This window comes from Suillus subaureus (assembly GCF_016647635.1).
Source record: "Suillus subaureus strain MN1 chromosome Unknown BJ212scaffold_29, whole genome shotgun sequence".
Lineage (NCBI taxonomy): Eukaryota > Fungi > Basidiomycota > Agaricomycetes > Boletales > Suillaceae > Suillus > Suillus subaureus.
Window position 1 is genome coordinate 80,551 of NW_024538585.1, and position 16,570 is coordinate 97,120.

The 16,570-nt window shown below is 48.0% G+C and overlaps 7 protein-coding genes across 7 annotated transcripts; 6 read left to right on the top strand and 1 right to left on the bottom strand.

The window, feature by feature from the left end:
• Positions 1-80: 80 nt before the first annotated feature.
• BJ212DRAFT_1448384 (Oxo-4-hydroxy-4-carboxy-5-ureidoimidazoline decarboxylase) lies at positions 81-686 on the bottom strand (the record flags this gene model as incomplete). The annotated part of the gene is made up of 1 exon (XM_041338536.1): positions 81-686. The coding sequence occupies one exon, from the start codon at positions 684-686 to the stop codon at positions 81-83; it is 606 nt and encodes a 201-aa protein (XP_041189992.1).
• A 357-nt stretch (positions 687-1,043) lies between these two features.
• On the top strand, positions 1,044-2,503 carry BJ212DRAFT_1277729 (NAD(P)-binding protein; the record flags this gene model as incomplete). The annotated part of the gene is made up of 8 exons (XM_041331382.1): positions 1,044-1,112; positions 1,166-1,188; positions 1,242-1,386; positions 1,438-1,459; positions 1,513-1,779; positions 1,833-1,893; positions 1,942-1,963; positions 2,012-2,503. 8 exons carry the CDS (start codon positions 1,044-1,046, stop codon positions 2,501-2,503), a joined length of 1,101 nt encoding a protein of 366 aa, XP_041189993.1.
• Positions 2,504-2,638: 135 nt separating this feature from the next.
• Positions 2,639-3,724, top strand: BJ212DRAFT_505627 (uncharacterized protein). The gene is made up of 2 exons (XM_041343356.1): positions 2,639-3,203; positions 3,256-3,724. Exons 1-2 carry the CDS (start codon positions 2,703-2,705, stop codon positions 3,394-3,396), a joined length of 642 nt encoding a protein of 213 aa, XP_041189994.1. The 5' UTR covers positions 2,639-2,702; the 3' UTR covers positions 3,397-3,724.
• Positions 3,725-4,832: 1,108 nt separating this feature from the next.
• Positions 4,833-6,262, top strand: BJ212DRAFT_1374167 (Shr3 amino acid permease chaperone). Its single transcript, XM_041336393.1, has 7 exons — positions 4,833-4,851; positions 4,907-5,073; positions 5,122-5,189; positions 5,243-5,364; positions 5,419-5,518; positions 5,570-5,742; positions 5,926-6,262. The coding sequence occupies exons 3-7, from the start codon at positions 5,141-5,143 to the stop codon at positions 6,031-6,033; spliced, it is 552 nt and encodes a 183-aa protein (XP_041189995.1). The 5' UTR covers positions 4,833-4,851; positions 4,907-5,073; positions 5,122-5,140; the 3' UTR covers positions 6,034-6,262.
• A 44-nt stretch (positions 6,263-6,306) lies between these two features.
• Positions 6,307-6,661, top strand: BJ212DRAFT_1277907 (uncharacterized protein; the record flags this gene model as incomplete). Its single annotated transcript, XM_041331394.1, has 3 exons — positions 6,307-6,407; positions 6,462-6,493; positions 6,546-6,661. 3 exons carry the CDS (start codon positions 6,307-6,309, stop codon positions 6,659-6,661), a joined length of 249 nt encoding a protein of 82 aa, XP_041189996.1.
• A 2,881-nt stretch (positions 6,662-9,542) lies between these two features.
• Positions 9,543-12,400, top strand: BJ212DRAFT_505978 (uncharacterized protein). The gene is made up of 4 exons (XM_041343358.1): positions 9,543-9,950; positions 10,218-10,341; positions 10,666-10,966; positions 11,993-12,400. The coding sequence occupies exons 1-4, from the start codon at positions 9,761-9,763 to the stop codon at positions 12,254-12,256; spliced, it is 879 nt and encodes a 292-aa protein (XP_041189997.1). The 5' UTR covers positions 9,543-9,760; the 3' UTR covers positions 12,257-12,400.
• Positions 11,956-16,196, top strand: BJ212DRAFT_505922 (uncharacterized protein). Its single transcript, XM_041343357.1, has 9 exons — positions 11,956-12,252; positions 12,961-12,997; positions 13,166-13,554; positions 13,615-13,667; positions 13,719-14,378; positions 14,446-14,601; positions 14,670-14,818; positions 15,761-15,925; positions 15,979-16,196. Exons 1-8 carry the CDS (start codon positions 12,233-12,235, stop codon positions 15,890-15,892), a joined length of 1,596 nt encoding a protein of 531 aa, XP_041189998.1. The 5' UTR covers positions 11,956-12,232; the 3' UTR covers positions 15,893-15,925; positions 15,979-16,196.
• The last annotated feature ends 374 nt before the right edge of the window (positions 16,197-16,570 follow it).

Genomic DNA, 16,570 nt, shown 5'->3' on the forward strand with positions numbered 1-16,570 from the left:
GCTGTAGTCTCCGTGGGGATCTAGTGATAGAATGTACATACGGAGCTCCAATCTGTTGAGTCGATACAATCTCAATGTCATCACCACCCCAATGACTTCTGTCTACTCTTAGCGATCTTCCCTACATCATCCACCGCTCGTTTCAGCTCACTTAACCAGTCCTCACTGTTCTTCGCGACATAGATCAGGCTTTCTGCCGCAGGCTCGTTCAGCGGAGACCCATCTGGATAGCTCTCCAAAGGGTGTCCAAGCTGTAGCTTGTCCTCCATCTCCCTCGCAATTGCAGCCCTAGTTCTCCCGTTCACGAACGTGATGTACCTCAGTCCAGAGTACACACGCTCATAACACGCGTTAAGGTGTTCCAGCCGTTTTAACACCTCTGGGGGTGTCTCCGACCTTGTTGTAGCAGAGAGGCCACCACTTTGCTCTTTGGCGCTCAACGCAGAGAGCTGTTTGATCTCCCCGATCCTTGGGTGTGCAGTGATGAATTCTGCTTGCTCATGTGCATTCCACGCGTGGATGATAGCGATAGCACGTTCAATGAGCGCGTTAGTGGGGTCTATGGTTTCAAGAGGTGTATTCCGGATGGATTGGAAGAGTTCCGGAACGAGTTTGGTTATCAGGATATCAGAATGCTCAAACAGCTGAGTGAGGACGCTCACTATGCCATCCTGATTTTCATACATATCGTGAACGAGGGCGTGTCAAAAATCGGGGGTTATAGATAATGCCCCAGTGACAATCCGTGGTGGATGATGGTCAGATGTGCGGATGAGTTGTGAAACGTGGCTAGGTCACCAGGTGCGATTGATTACAGCTAATTGGGTTATAATTTTACCAAATTTGCAGCGAACTGAAGAGCCCTATCATACACGAAACGCAGTGACTAAGTCGGGCCGAACCCCTGATCAGCTGCCATCAGCGTGACTTGGACCATCCTTGTAAGGACATATATAATGACACAATGCATCTATGCGAGTTGCACCAACCCGCCCCAATACATTCCTGCATTCACGGGCCCCCATTACTCCACTCCAGTTGTCATGACCAAACCATTCGTTCTTCGCTGGGGCATTATCTCAACCGGCAGGATAGCCAATTGCTTCGTAACAGTGCGTTTGAAATATTCGTCCATTTCTCTTTCTAATTAAGAAGTGTGGCTTAGGATCTTCTTGTTGATCCCGAAACGTCCGTTCCACTCTGCTGTCCACCGTGAAATCGAATGACATCGTTAAATGCAGCCGTGATGTCACTGATGTGGCACACAAAGTGACTGCTGTCGGGTCGCGAAGCGTCCAATCAGCGCAAAAGTTCATTACCGAATATGCCAAGGGTGATAAGTCAATTAAAGCATATGGGAGCTATGCTGGTGTCTTCGCAGACCCGGTAAGTAGAATACTGTCAAAACAACAACCAATCTAACAAAATGTGGCGCAGAATGTCGATGCAGTTTACATTGGTTCGACTTAATTTCATATTCAGGTCGATTTCAACTTACCGGGCGTTGTTTAGGCACGCCTCATACTCTTCACTATGAAAATGCGCTCGATGCGATTAAGGCAAAGAAACACGTTCTTTGCGAAAAACCCGTGACATTAAACGCGGCCGAGCTTCGGTCGCTCCTTGCAGCTGCAAAAGAGCATGGAGTGTTCTTCATGGAAGCCCTTTGGACACGCTTCCAGCCTCTTGCGCTCGAGGTTAAGAAAATTTCGGAAAGTGGTGTATTGGGTGCACCACTGGCTCTCCAAGCCGACTTGTCAGATGATTTTCAGCTTCACAGTGAGTAATGTCGTGTTACTTTATGTACCGTCAGATCCCATGAGGCACAACAGGAATTCCTAAGACTCACCGCATCTTGGATCCTGCCCTTGGTGGTGGCGCGTTACTAGATTTGTGAGTGCACAAAGTAAAACTTATAGCAGAGAACCTGACCTGTCGCAGGGGACCATATCCTCTTATTTGGGTAAGGCAGCAATTATCTTTATTTTTATTCTTTTAATGACAATCGCAGGCCATTCTCGCACTGTACGAACACCCTGCTAACCAAGGAGCTGCTCCCAGCAACGTCAGCGGGACAATGTTGAAAACCCCTCTGACAGGAGTCGACCGCAATACCTCCTTCACGGTCACCTTCGCCGAAAGGGAACTAGCTGCACAAGCCATCCTGTCATGTAACCTGAACGTGACTTCCTATCAGCCTGGTGTCATAATTAGATACGAGAAGGGTACGATCACGCTTGCAGCGCCGATATACTGCCCAAAGAGCTTCACTGTGCAGTACCTTGAAGGCAGCAAGGTGACAAAGGAGGAAATGAGGCAATTCGAGTATGTCGGTAATGGATGGCATTTTCAGGCAGATGAGGTTGCGCGGTGTGTGCGAGATAGAAAGAGTGAAAGTTCGCTTTGGGGACATGATAAAAGCCTGATGGAGATGGACATCTTTGACGAGGTCAGACGCCAGGGAAACTACAAGTTCCCCCCTGGAGTGGAGAAGGTGGTGTAAGGGATGTGGATGATTGAACAATCTGTATAGTTCGTTCGCTCGCCATGTCGTTAAATTCGACTAATCTGGTGCTTTGATTTTGTGTACACGTGACGATCGCGACGCGAGCCGCCCACGCAACCAAACATAAATATTCAGACCTCTTGAGATATTTGCCAACTACTAGCTCAGTTAAAACATCGTAACTAGATCTTCCACGATGAACGCTGTCTCTCTCGTCTCCACCACTGTCGCTCGAGTTATCATGACTGGCGTTCTTTCGGCAGTCCTCTTCAACAAAACCGTGGTTCGTCACACCCGTCATGCCCTGAAGGAGGCAGAACAGGCTTCTCCAAAACTCGCCGTGGTTACTTTGTGCATTTCTACGTTAGCGCTTCTCCATGCGTCCGATAGAATAGCTTGCGAAGTTCTGGGGCTTGCGGAGACCTGTCCACCGACTACTGGTGAAGGGAATTCCTTGGCAACCGCTCATGATGATCTTCGCTCTCCTGCTTTCTCGCACGACGATACCGATGACTTCAAGACTCCCTTGTCATCGCCGTCCATCTCATCGCCTGAGAACAGCTTAGACAGTATCGCAACCCTCACCTCTTCTTCAACCGTCTCCAAGCTTGGTAATGTCTTCAGAGATATGACACCCAGTCCTTCAGCTGTCAGCGCTAGCGATAATGATGAAGTTGACGACGTAGCGCTACGCAAGGTACGATTGTTCTTCTTTTATGGAGGTTCCGATAACATCATTTTCTTTCTAGTGGATAACGGAGACAGTGCCAGAGTTCAGCACCCCAACGGCTCGCGCTCCTGAAAATATTCTCAATTCAATCATCAAGCGAATGAGATACCTCTCACTCTCAGACAGCCGTTCTTTTCCCTCAACCCCGACCCGAGTTTGAGATCCTAAGCTACCCGTCGAAGCGCTGACGCATCCCACCTCCCACCTTGTTACTCCGTTACTCTTTGACTTCTTGTACAAACTAGCTCATGACACCAATCGGCATTCACCCTTTCACAGAACTACGCATCAAGGCTCCCTCACCCCTCTTTCCTCTGTATCACCTTCGAACTTCTAGCACGAGGATGCGATTATGGTACCGAAATAGCACGGAGCCAGCTTCTCTTCTGGATAGAGGGAGCCTCATTTCCTCTTAACTCCTGTCTTACAACTTGATTATGTATCACACGACACTGTCCGCACCTGTACTGCACTTTGTCGATCGTCAATGATCATGGTATCATTAATTGTGATTCATCACACTTGCTTCGGCAACACTAGGGAATACCCTGGACTGACGAGTGAACAAACGTCTAAAGCAAACAAAAGTAGGGCAGAGCGTTTGCCCACATAATTGCCAATAATCGTCTGATATTATAGCAACAGCGGACTTACCAGCCAGTGTCCATCCCTTGGACACCAGAGGGCAAGTGCACAATTGCATAAAATACAGAAGATAAGAATCAGGTACTAGGGCGATGATAACCACTATATTATTGTCTGGAACGTCCTGGTTTCCCGTAGTCAGATCATCAGAAGTGGACAGCTCCTCACTGATGGGAACACCCTAGATCTACAACAAACAAAAAATAGCACTCAACGTCGGTAAGATTCTGAATCTACCTTCGTTGATTCCAGCCCTTTGTCTGTCAATTGAGTGAGATTCTCGCCCCGTTTTCTCTTCTTCGCTAGTGGACAATGCAGCGATTCATGTGTAACAATACATCGATCGCAGGCATGCAGATCACGATCAAACCTCGAAGGGGTTGCGAATATCCAGCGGCAAGGAAGCGATGGATGTCAATACAGTGCTGCTGCTGCCTGTAAATAGCGTGGTGAGTTGGTGGTGAGTCAGTGTGGGCAATATTTGTGTGGGAGTGGCTATCGATCATCATTCTACACTCAGCTTGAACTTAAATATCGTACCTCTGAACTTTGTATACAAGGTTCCGAGTGGAACTCCAAGCTTCGGATTGCACATACATGGATATATGACTTCAGTACTTACAATTGGGTTTGATGAGGTCACCTGGTTGGCGACCGTCGAATAACGCATTACCCCTGGCTTTCTGGAGAGATAGTCGCTTGCTAGACGAAATCTTGGCCGGCGGTGATTTCGAATCGATGTATTCTGGCGAGAGAAGAAAAGGCTCAGCTACATGAGTACAGCGGTTCCTTCAATTGAATTACTCAAGAAACACACACCTGTCATGATCGAGCCAGATGCCAAATAGTGTCATGGTTCATGAATCATGCACATAACACCCAAGTCTCATGATGAGAATGAACCACCCTCAAAGAACGCATAAGTCGAGCGACTTACGGACTTGCCAAGGGCAAGGCACACGGCCGGACGGTGCACTAATTTGCCTCTATTTGATTGAGAATCGGGGTCATGGTTTACATAATAGTTGGGACTCCGGCACCGGCCACGTAGGACAGTACTAACGCTGTCGTGAACGATCTCAAAAATTTGCTGTACTTGTTTTCTTCGTTTCTGGCTGGGAATTGTGCAGAATACAAAGGTCTTCCTGAATCCAAGGTCCTCGGCGAACTCGATATCTTGATCCGAGTTCCGGTAAGCCCGTCTTGAACACAAGTTAGAAGTTACTTACGCCAATACTAGTTATATAGCAACCCTGAAGATGGGATTCAGACAAGGCGCTGTCCTTGCCTCATGCTCTTTTTTTCTTGGTGAGACCTCAACTCGTGTCTCCGATAGACCTAACTTCGCATTTCTGCAACAGGAGTCCTCTTCATATGCTTCTTTGTTGATTACCGCATCCTGCATCAGGAATTGACAGAGGAGATCGTTGAAGACGGCTTCCAATTCTATGCCACTTTCTTCAATGCACCGCCCGCAATTAAGGTTTGTGTTTCTTTGCGAGCAACAATGTCAGGAGGATGACGCTCGTCGTCACAGGCGGTTCTACATGGTTTCATGGGGGTTGGTATTTTAGGACTTGTTGCAAAACTGCATAAATATGATGAGAGTGCCATCTTCTTCGATGGATCGAGTCTGGGTAGGAGCCAAATTTGACTTGCTTCGATACACCGCTCAATAATATGACTAGTGGGTTACGTTTTTGCAGTAGCTGTCTACCTTGCGGTGACAGTTCCATCTTTGCGAACTGTTGTCACCCCCGTGGATGTCGATACACGTGCGGACCGTATCGAAGCCATGCGAATACTCTCAGCAGGCAATACCATTATGATGGTAGTCCTTGGTGCCATTCTAGTGCTTCAGGTGATCATCAGACAATTTCTTTCGTCTTCCATCATGCGACGCTCGCTTTCCCGTGCGAATCAGCTCAATTTGAAACATTTTTCCATCACATTTCCTGCCCGAGGAGCGCATCACGGAACCCCGAAGCCCGTTTTGTTTCTTGTGTTACCCTCCTAATATCTATTTCTGACTTTGCTCCGACAGGGCGGACAAGAATACGCACGTCGTGCGGAGGTGAGAGAGCTGGCAAAGATCGAGGAGGAGCTCAAGGCCAAAGTGAGTGCTAGTACTGGGAAAGACAAGAAGGAGTAGATTGGCGGTCAGACGTTACTCAGTCAAGGCTTTTCCTGACTATGGACATTAGTGTTATCATCGATCTAAATTCCGCATCTTGGTTTTAAGCTTAGTATCGGGTTATCTAGGAATGTTTGGAACGATGGTACTTTAGTGATCATTAACTGCCAAGTATTAGTACTACTAGTAGCTGTTGAGTTTGGATTAGTTTGTGTGTACTAATCGAAATCTTGGTGATGTTCACAAATAAGTACCCTGAGCGGACCGTGAACAGTCTGAGCATGTGACACCATGTCGTTCAATGATTTCGGAGCTGCCACAGCCTGGGGCGAGCCTGAGCAGCAATCTGGCGACATAGTAAAGGATGCGATACGGAAGGAGAGGATTCTTAAGTCAGTTTCATCCTTCGACTTCCTAACCACCAGCTTCTGATTGGCGCCTCACAGAGAGATTGCAGCTGCACAGGGCGATTTACAAGGTACTTGCTTCCTAGATATCAGTTTATGCAGTCGTCAACCTCGCATCTTCAGCACTTGTTGCACGAGTGCACAGCGTCCAGTCGGACGTCAACCAACTCATATCCGAAAATTCGACCTTGCAGATGTACATTGACAACCTAACTATGCAGATGGCAAAGAGGAAGTAACCCTTCCAATAATGTTTGCTGTCCATGTATATGTAAGTCATGATCGAGCTCTTATGCATCACCTGCGGTTAAACGTTCAACTTTTCATCAGACTACCATCATGCTCCATGATTGGTTTTCCTCTTGCATGTCTATGTCGCAGAGTACAGTACCCATGGCCTGAATTAAAACTTCTCTATTTTGGTGTCCAGTATGGGTTAGTCAGATCTGTGGAACATGCTTAAATCGGAACAAGTCAAATGACATCTGACAGGCTGTAAACTCGCACAGCTTCGACCAAAACGCCGTGACTAGAAGTGTTCTATCACGGCTGTCCACAACCAGACCTAGACCTCCTGACCGGACAATCCTACCGTGATTGACACATTCGTTCGGAAAACAGGACAGCGATGTGTATACGTACTTTCTCGGAGGCAACGTCCGCGAGCCGACCGTTTCCATTCAGAAGTTGTCCATTATCGACCAGTATTCTTGTGCACAGTAGTGGCATTGACAGCTAGGAGTTAACTTTCAATTGAAGTCAAGTGGCCGACTCAAGTCCCCACTTGTCACGATGATTTATCAGTCTGGATGCCTGGCCAAGCACAGCGTTTACTTTGTTGTAACTGGCCCACCAGCTGGATGGTGATTTACGTCACCATCGGACATGCCATTCTGTTGGCATTGGACTCTGATACCAGGTTCAAGATCAAGCATCTTGGTTCTATTAGTGCCGTCCTTATCGTCACTCCGCAGGTGAGGAATTTGATACCTTATTTTTTAGTTTGATGACGGCGAGGTTGTCTCTTGGGGCTGTGTAGGACTATCACTTGTCTGGTCGAGCGGTGCTCTCGTTAGCAACTTGACATGTCTCCGACGTTTCGACTGCATCTGAGACGGAAATAAATCCCTGTTTTGACAGACGGCGCCGGTTTCTTCCCGCAGATATGAACATTTTTCGAAGTTATTAGTGCTTGACGTTAGGTGGTGTCCTGTTCCCTCAGGAACACGCCAAGATCTAGCTTGTGGTACTGTTCATTGCCAGTAACGTCATTGAAGGTGAATGCGATCTCGGGTAGTTGAAAACAAACGCAATAATTATTCCCCTTTTGCACCGTTGCCTGGCGCTGTTTGTGACTTACTTGGAAACTCATTCAGTGGTTCTTTAGGACAAGAATGCAGTAAGAAGAAACCGTCAGGGGTTAAGCACTACCACATGAGCCTTAAAGCATTGATAAATGACTTCAGTCTTTTTTTTCGCTGCTCGTGCAAATTAATTGACTTTCATTTTGTTTCTGGCTAGCTTCCGCATGTGCTAAGTATAGCCTCCCCTTGCAGCGTTCATCAGGAGAACGTAACTCATTACAGAGTGCTACAGAGCGCTCTGTAGCACTCTGTAGTGAATTACGTTTTCCTGATGTTGCAGAAAGCTTGAGACTTGAGACTTTGTTCTTCGTCATGCATCCCGTCTTCGGGTTGTTAGAGCGGTGAAGGACTGAGAGCGCTGTGGCAGAGCTCCGAATGTAAAAGCAAAGTATCACCGGTAAAGTTCATGCCTCGCTGAAGAAAATGTACAATGAGAGAAGTCATCTCCATTTCCCTTCTGTAAGCTCTGTAATAACAATTGACTGTGTTGGACAGACATCAAATCCATAATACTTTTGTAGAGCTTGCCTTCCTTGCATCCCTCCTCCACCCTTGCAATCTTCACCCCTTCCTTTGCTTTCTAACACACCATCCCGTCAACATCTAAAATCTCCATAATTAGCTCCGCGTCCTACACACTTCTATTTATTTTCCCTATACCTTGATGCCAAATTACGCGCTTCCGCTTCGGGTGCAGCCGCGCCGCCATATGTCCTCTGCTACCCCTCTGCAGGTGGGAAGCACGTTCAGAATGCTCAAATGCTCGAGCGCTTTGTGGGAACGAGGGCGCGAGATATCCACCAAATAGGCGCTGCCGGCCTCACCGTGCACATAACAGATATCCGCGGGACTTGTATGAACTCGCGTGCGTTGGTCTCGGACTTAACCGTATGAGAAGATCAGGTAGAGTAACGATGATCTATTTCGATGACAAATTAGCCTACGAAACCTGGGACGCTGAACTAAACATTCACCCAACGATGGGGGTCAGCTCCTAGGCGTGCGATGTGACTCCTTACCGAGGTCTGAAGGCTCCAAGTGAATTACACTCGATCCAGCAGTCGCGTTAGATTAGAACACGTCGCAAAATACGGTTCATAACGGCATCATCAGTAACCGAGGGATTCAGGTGAAAAGAGTGTTCGAGCCCTTGGGGATAAACAGTTCGTGTTCTTGTTCCATATATTTTTCCTCTCACAAAAGGATTTCACGCACTTTAAGCCATGAAGTAGAAGAGAACCCCAAGACGAAAGGTGACATCGGCAATGTCATGAAAAGCTTTTAGCCAGGGGGAAAATTAACTGCAGTGATGTATCCGTTGGAACTAAGCAGGCATGCGCACAAACACATTCGGCTCTTGACAGAATTACCATCCTGTCAAAATTCAAGAACTTGGTGTCACCCTGTAGCGCTTCGCGAGCGGCATCCTCGGAGTTGGACAGGACGAAGGTATACCTCGCAACGAGTCTGAGGATAAAATTTATATCAGGCAGATCAATTCCACGGTCGTCATTGGACATGGTACCAGTACACCATGTCCATGGATGAGTGACGACTCGGAACTGCCAGTGGGATGGTAAATGTGTGACGAGCCTTGATACGTTCCAAGTTAAGCTTAGTACAAGGTTAGCTGTCTTCCTGAAGTTCTTCTCCAAGGCCTATGGCAAAGTACAGAAGGAGGTGTGGTGTTAAGTACAAAAGCAGACATAACCGACGGACTTAGCAAGTTCGGCGGGGCCAAGCGGCGGAGATTCCCCGGGAAATGTTGCCACAAAGCCTTCGATGAAGTCCGCCAGTACGGCAACTTCCTAAAATCATCCACCTCTAAGCAGAAAAGTGGCAGCCGCCGCAGCTCTACCGTAAGGCCACTACTGCTGTCTGATCCCCTCGCATCAAATTTCTAGTAACCACATCACTGCTATCCGATACTGGCTGCTAGTATTAGTCTGGGGACGCAGAGCATTCGTCGCGTGGATGTCGTTATCCAGAGTTATAATCCTTCTGACTTGGTGCGATGAAAATGGTATCCAGATCGATCCCAGAATACAAGTTCGGGAAAGTAGAAATCATCGAGAGTTAGCCGAAAGCACGGAAAGTTCCTCCTCGCGCGGTTGCGGAATCAGCGTGTACTCACTTGAAGACCTCATTGATTGTTCCTGTTCCCGTGAGTGCTTAGTTTGCATATGCTGGATGGTTGCAATTCCCAAACCACTGGTTGGTTGCGAGTCTTGCAAGCCAAGATATTCTTACAGTAGAGATCATATGTCAATATCTGGTCTTGTGGGTAGAGGTACCCCGCCTTCTAGCGTGGAGGAATCAATCAAGAACCAAGATATGACATAGGCTCATACGTGGGCTGAGAGAACGATGCTGTTCTTTTTGAAACAATTTCATTGATCCCTCTTTCTGACCTAGTTTATTGCTGATGTAGTCGTACACATTCCGAAGACAGCTATTCTCTCAACTAGGTCATGCTTCCTCTCCCAGGACATTACCTCTGCGCCATATGGCCACGCTGCACATCTCGCACTGGCTCTCGCCCTGTATGGTGAGATGTACGTATTTCCTATGCTTCTACAGATTTGTCTTCAACTTTTAGCTCACTCGCGTATTCTGCTCCGCTCCTTCACCCTGATTCGCCCCGTTCCCACACTGCTCTCTGATGCCGCTTGTTGTGCTCTCACAACCTTCCACAATTATACTCGACGCAAAAATGACACCTGATCAAACGAACTAACCGGTTCTATCTCGCGTGACACTTTGTGACTTTCCCTGGCTCTCTGATCTGAATTGCTCCTGGATTCACCGTCTTACGCTATCTTGGGTTCATCGTGTACCGAAACTGCTTGCTTTTGTCACATTTCATGCTGTGGGGGTAGTTTGCGAGGCCAAGATTCCAAATGGTTCGGATACCTCCAGAGCTTACCGCGGGAAACTGTGGACATAGCCGTATTCTGGGGTTTCAAGGACGTCATCGACTTCAGATCCTGTGTGTACTCAAGCCGCGGAGACACGGCTCCCTCCAAAAGTGCTATTGGAGATGACGCTAGCAACGTTGGAGCGGCTTGCTCCAATGCGGAAATTCCCGACTGTGCTCCGTCCCTACAATACCTGGACGGTAAACAAGCTCGGATGTGGCTTTCTTGTACAGGGGCCAAAAAGGAGCTGGATGGTCTAATGGTAAGTACGTTACCTCTGTAAACTTAATGCTTTTTGTGTTGTGGAGGATACTCTTCGTTTCGAAAGCTGTTCTATTCATTGGTCTTCTGCTCCACTTTCATATTTTGCTTCTTTTCTCAATTGATGCGTCATCCTTGTGAGACGAGATTGACTTGTGCGATGATCGATTTCGGGATGATCCATGATATTATTGCCCAGTCGGGAAGTCAATTGAGAAAGGGGATTGGACCAGCGTGGCACGACCGCATCATCCGGATACATCCATGACTAGTGACTGATGGGTGTAGTGCATCTCGAGGCGGCCATGCTCTCCATATTTGGACATGTATATTGGCGGCTTGGCCGACTGATGCGCGTGCTCTACACGAGCTCGCTAGGTCATCATTTCCATTACCCTCCACCTTCGTGGATCACCCGCCGGTGATCGGTGCCATTTTCCACGACCACTTATCCCTTTGGCTTCCATTCTCCCATATGGCAACGCACGTTTTTTCCCGTCTCTGCTAACTTTATGAATTCGCCTTATCTTCTGTGCAAACTACCTTGCCAACATGCCTTCTCCTCGTGTTCTAGAAAAAGTATGTTTTGGCTCGATGCTACTTCTGGTGATATCTGGCTGCTAAATTGTTGTCGAGACTTCACTTCTGGCTCTTTAAGTCCTCATCTGCGACTCATAGAAGAGTCCTTCGCCTCGGATATGATCCATATTGAGGAGTCTAGACCGAGCTTTACTGCTTCTTGGCAAAATTAGTTCTTCAACTCTACTTGATATTTGGTTCTCCTGAGATCAGGGTACTATTTCAACGGCGTTGCGCTTGTTATGCCGGTTTTTCATACCCTGTGATGGTTACTCGAGCTCTATTAAATACGTCTATCAGACCCTTTACTTCTCGCAGTCGATTCTCCCTTCCTCTAGGCTTCGCGTTCTTTGATTATCATGATATATTCTTCCATTCCATTTCTGGCCTACGAATTTCACTCGGTCACACTTATACTGCCTAGTAACTGATCACATTGACCCGGTAGGATGAAATACGTCAATACTACGTCTCCGTCGTGGAACCCACGCTACACGCAGCCTTTGGCAAACTTCGGCAAGCGGAAGCCGAGCACAATGTCAATGTGGTATTAGGAGGTGGGATTCCACGTCTCGATGAATGCAGCAATGAGTTAAACTCAGTGGAACCCTCGCTTCCTGGGTTCTGTCACGCGTACTCCCTCGTGTCCTCCCGCGCGTTTTTGGTGGATGCGTATCATGGTCTTGCAATGGTGCCCATTGCTGATGCGTGAGTAACTTCAAATTTTGGCTTGCTTTTTGAGCCTGGATCCGTTTTCAATGAATGAATGAGATCATGCATCACGGAAGCCCCCTTCACGTTGGACCCACAATAGTAGTTCTTGGAGTTTGGGGCGATCTAGTAGAACTTCATGAAGTTATCGTTCGTCATATGCAACTTTTCCTGCTAGCTACTTCCTCACCATTGGGTTGATCGTGGCTTCACTCTCCCGTCTGTGGCCCAGTGTTATGCTTCTGATAGGCCTCGCATACCCTGCATTGTGTTGTCCTTATCGACGACGATGCTTCTATCGGAGTTTCACCGTCGTTGGGTCCATTCGACTATTTATGATTTGTGCGTGCTTGTCACTAGTCTACAAGCCTCCGCCAGCCTCCTCCCCACGTCCAGTGCTATCTCGCTTTGCTTGACGTCTTTGTCTCTTGCGGCATCCCGGCGGCAAGCCGTAATATGTCAGCACGACTATAATTTAGACTGGATCGGCTTACTTACTCGCCGGCGGCTCCTTGCAAGCTAACGCTACAAAGCAAGTGCCAGAACCAGACTAGTACAAGAGCTCATAGAAGACTTTTTAGTTGTTTGGGTTGGCCCCCACGCGTAGCTTCTGCATACCACTTACTATGCTACTTTATCTCAAACTTATCTTCTTTTGGTCTGGATCAAATTTTTTGCTTCCTCCACTAACAACTTTCTCAACAGCTTCAATCACACCAACGAGAATCATGTGCATATGGAGGTGAGTCTATCAACATTTGGGGTATGGACTCATGCAATCCGTTCCATCTTGATCCGACATGTCAACGATGCGGTCGTAGTCCGCGTGACACTGTCGTCTTGCTAACGCATGTTCTTCAACTTTTCATTTTTTTTTGCAAGGGATCCAAGTTGACTTGTTTGTTTTTAGAGTGACTTTGATGTTTGTGTCGAATGTGGATCTCTAGTGGAGTGCGACCATGATCACGAAACTCTCCCTGCCGTTCCTTCCCGAGGGGCCTATTCGCTTCCTGGAGTATGCAAACCTGATTTAGCGCTAGAGATTGATACCCTTGACATGTGTTCTGTTAAACCCATTCTACCTCATTCTGAGGTATTCAACACATATGGATCACTATCAAACGCCGAGCTCATTTCCAGGTACGGCTTCACCCTGCCGGAGAACGAATGCGATATCGTTAGTTTGGGTTACGGCTCCTTCTCCGCCTTCATCAACAACCTCATAGATGTGGTACTGCACTCTTCCGCCGACAGTGGTAACGATGCCGACATGCAGGGGCGGTTACAGATCCGAGTCAGGTACGGGAACAAGCGAATAGATACGGTGGACTCAGATGAGCGGCAATGTTTTAATTCCAGAACCTTAAGTCTGCCTACAGACTTTCGCGTATTGGGTGACGAACGCGAGATAGGTGAGTACGTTGTAGAACGGCATGCTCCTTATGTTTACCGTATCCGCGTAGCAGACGACTTTGCGATCCGATTCTTACAAATATATTCGCATCTTGCCACACTTTGGACGACAGAGCCCAGATGGGACGAAACGGGTGACAATGGAATGGTCTATAATTCTCCGTCGGTCTCATCACCACGGTCTCTACGGGATAATCTAGATTCTGTTCTTCCCGAAGCCTTCAACATTAACAGCGAGGGAAAACTGACGCATACCCTGTGGCTTTTCTGCGTTCTATTTGCCACCTGCATAAGCTCGCCGGAAATCATGACAAATCTTGGTCACTCGATTTTTCCAGGTGACAATGAGCCTCCTCGTCAATCGCTTGTGGAAGACGTGAAACGGTACCTCGTGGATGTACAGAATCATATTGATAATGCCAGGGAAACGGGGGATGATGACGAAGAAGCCCCTGTTTCTGCATGGTCGGACACCCCCTCGGATACTCGGGACGATCCCTATTTTCATGTCCCCCAAAGCCATATGATGTCCGAAACCGACGTTGGCGGAATATCCAAAGACGAAAACAATGTTCTTGCCAGCGCAATAGATAGTGCCTGTTTCATATCTAGTCTCCGCGCGCCAACAAGTGGGTCTCTGGGTCTTGACCTTCCCATTGGGATTAGACACGGCGGAGACGCATGCGTTCTTGCCCATGCTCTCACCACAAGTGAGTTGACGTCTCCGTTATACGATGCCCATGCCGTATCGTCTTGAGCTCAAACGTTGCTTACTAGAAGTTCCTTCGGCACCTTCAAGCGTCTCACAAGCGGTGGTCTGGAGCGGCCTGCGGAGAAGATCTAATGTGGAGGAAGAGCGGCCCCAAAAACGTTTACGGAACTCCAGTCCCCATGCCGTGGTTAGTCAGGAGGATCTGCCCGTCGATATATCTGGTAAGTCAGGCGTACAGCCGCACCCGGTGAAGAAATAGTCAGCACTAGAAGCTCAACTACTATCGCAGGACGCGTAGGGGCGATAAACGCCCATCGGGCAGCACAAACGCTCGCTCTTATCGTGATACATCTTTGCCAGCACAGGATCGATTCTGCGCACGTATCCGATGTGAACGCTAGTAATTTAACTGCAGCGGAACTTGGAGAGCTCCTTGATGTGAGTTCCTAGACATTTTCTTGGATTCTCAGTTCGTGTGCCACGGGCATGTCTCGCGAACTCTTGGCACGCTGCCCTGTGTTGGTTCGCAAGTCATGGGGGCTCGCCCTGGTTTCTTGTCAGCGTCCGGGGGAGTCGATTGCGGAGAACGGCGCGTCAGAGAAGCGGCTTTTTATCTTCTTGTGTTGCGTTGCCATGGTCTCTTTGTGATTTGCGAGGTGGACGGCATGACAATTGAGACATGAGCTGGCGGGCTTCTCTTCATGTTTCTGTTTCTGTTTCCGTTTTTGTTTCTGTTTCATATTATAGTTGGCACGGCGAATCTGTCTTCACACGGTCAATCCGGTGCATGATTTGAAGCCTCATAGTCTGCTCATTTGGGCAGGGTGGCCTATTACCTCCTTTCTACCAGGAATTTGGCTCGAGACCGTGCATCCTTGCCCCTTTTATCTGCAGGGAAATCACATCCTGTGTGAGTTTCCCTCTCGGATAGGGCCTTGATCGGCGTTCTCTGATCTTTCACTTGCTGTGGAGCTGTGGAGCGCGGGGCACAGATTTCAGGATACCCTGGATGTGCTCTCATTGTTATTCTTGGCTGCTCAGACTTCCCTGACTTCAGCCATGTATGACGAGGTAGAAGCCCGACTTATTTTTGATTCCCACCCTCTAAGGGGGACGCGTTCTGCTGATATTTTTGATTCAAGTCCGTGTTGGTCAAGCATGATGTCGCTGAATCTTATTCCAACGTTACTTCTCCATTGTTGTCCCAGAATATACTTATCTCGAAGCGGGGTTATTTCTTGTTCTTGCATTGTTCGCTGAGGACGCTGGACCCCTGCACACCTACATTATGTACCCAGCGCATCACTTGATAGCCTGCTTCTTGCCCTCTTGCCATTAAAAGACGAGTTGCTGAACCCCTGTCCTTTTGTCCTCGATTAGGTAACACCGATGCATATGCATCGGACCCGAATGGCAATGCTACTAGCGCTGAACGAGAAGTCTATTCTGGAAAGCTGCGCATCCACTTGGGGTGCTGTCCTGGAGAACATTCACGATATCAACAAGGAATGAGCACGCAGGCTAGACCATGCAGCTGACGATAAGGTATGTGACCAGTGATATACTATCACGTCGAACCTGAACCAGCTATTAGGAAGCTTCTGTGCGGGCAACTACGACCGCATGCTTGTATTTGGCAAGAGAGGTGCATGATAGGACGATATCCTTCACTCGCTGGAGATAATACGGCGAGGGTGCAAATTCTAATTCAACATTGACATGATCAACTCCCTACGCGATGCACTAGAACTAGAACTGGGAACGTTCCTCAGATCTGCGCATGGATGTCAAGTTCAGCATGATCATCCAAAGGAAGAATACTGACTTGAACGGACATACGACGTATGCGCGCTTGTTCAATAAGTGCGTCGGGACCGGAAGTGAGATCATAACGTCTTGCTAGGGTCTTCTGAAGGTTCTACGCAGCATTTCTAGCTGCCGCATCGAAAGTAAGGGCCTGACTCCATACAAGGACGTAAGGGGCTTAGCGAATGAGCTAATAGGTCATCCGACGATCACACAGACTCTCGTATCATATCACACCACTAACTTCTCGTAGCATAGCGATGAAATCGAGTCACATCATGGATTCGGATGCCAAGATGGGTCAATGGGTGGGAGACAAAGATACGGAAAGGGTTATATGGTGCAGCCGTCGGCTTGTAGGGATCAACCATCAATGGCGTCCCT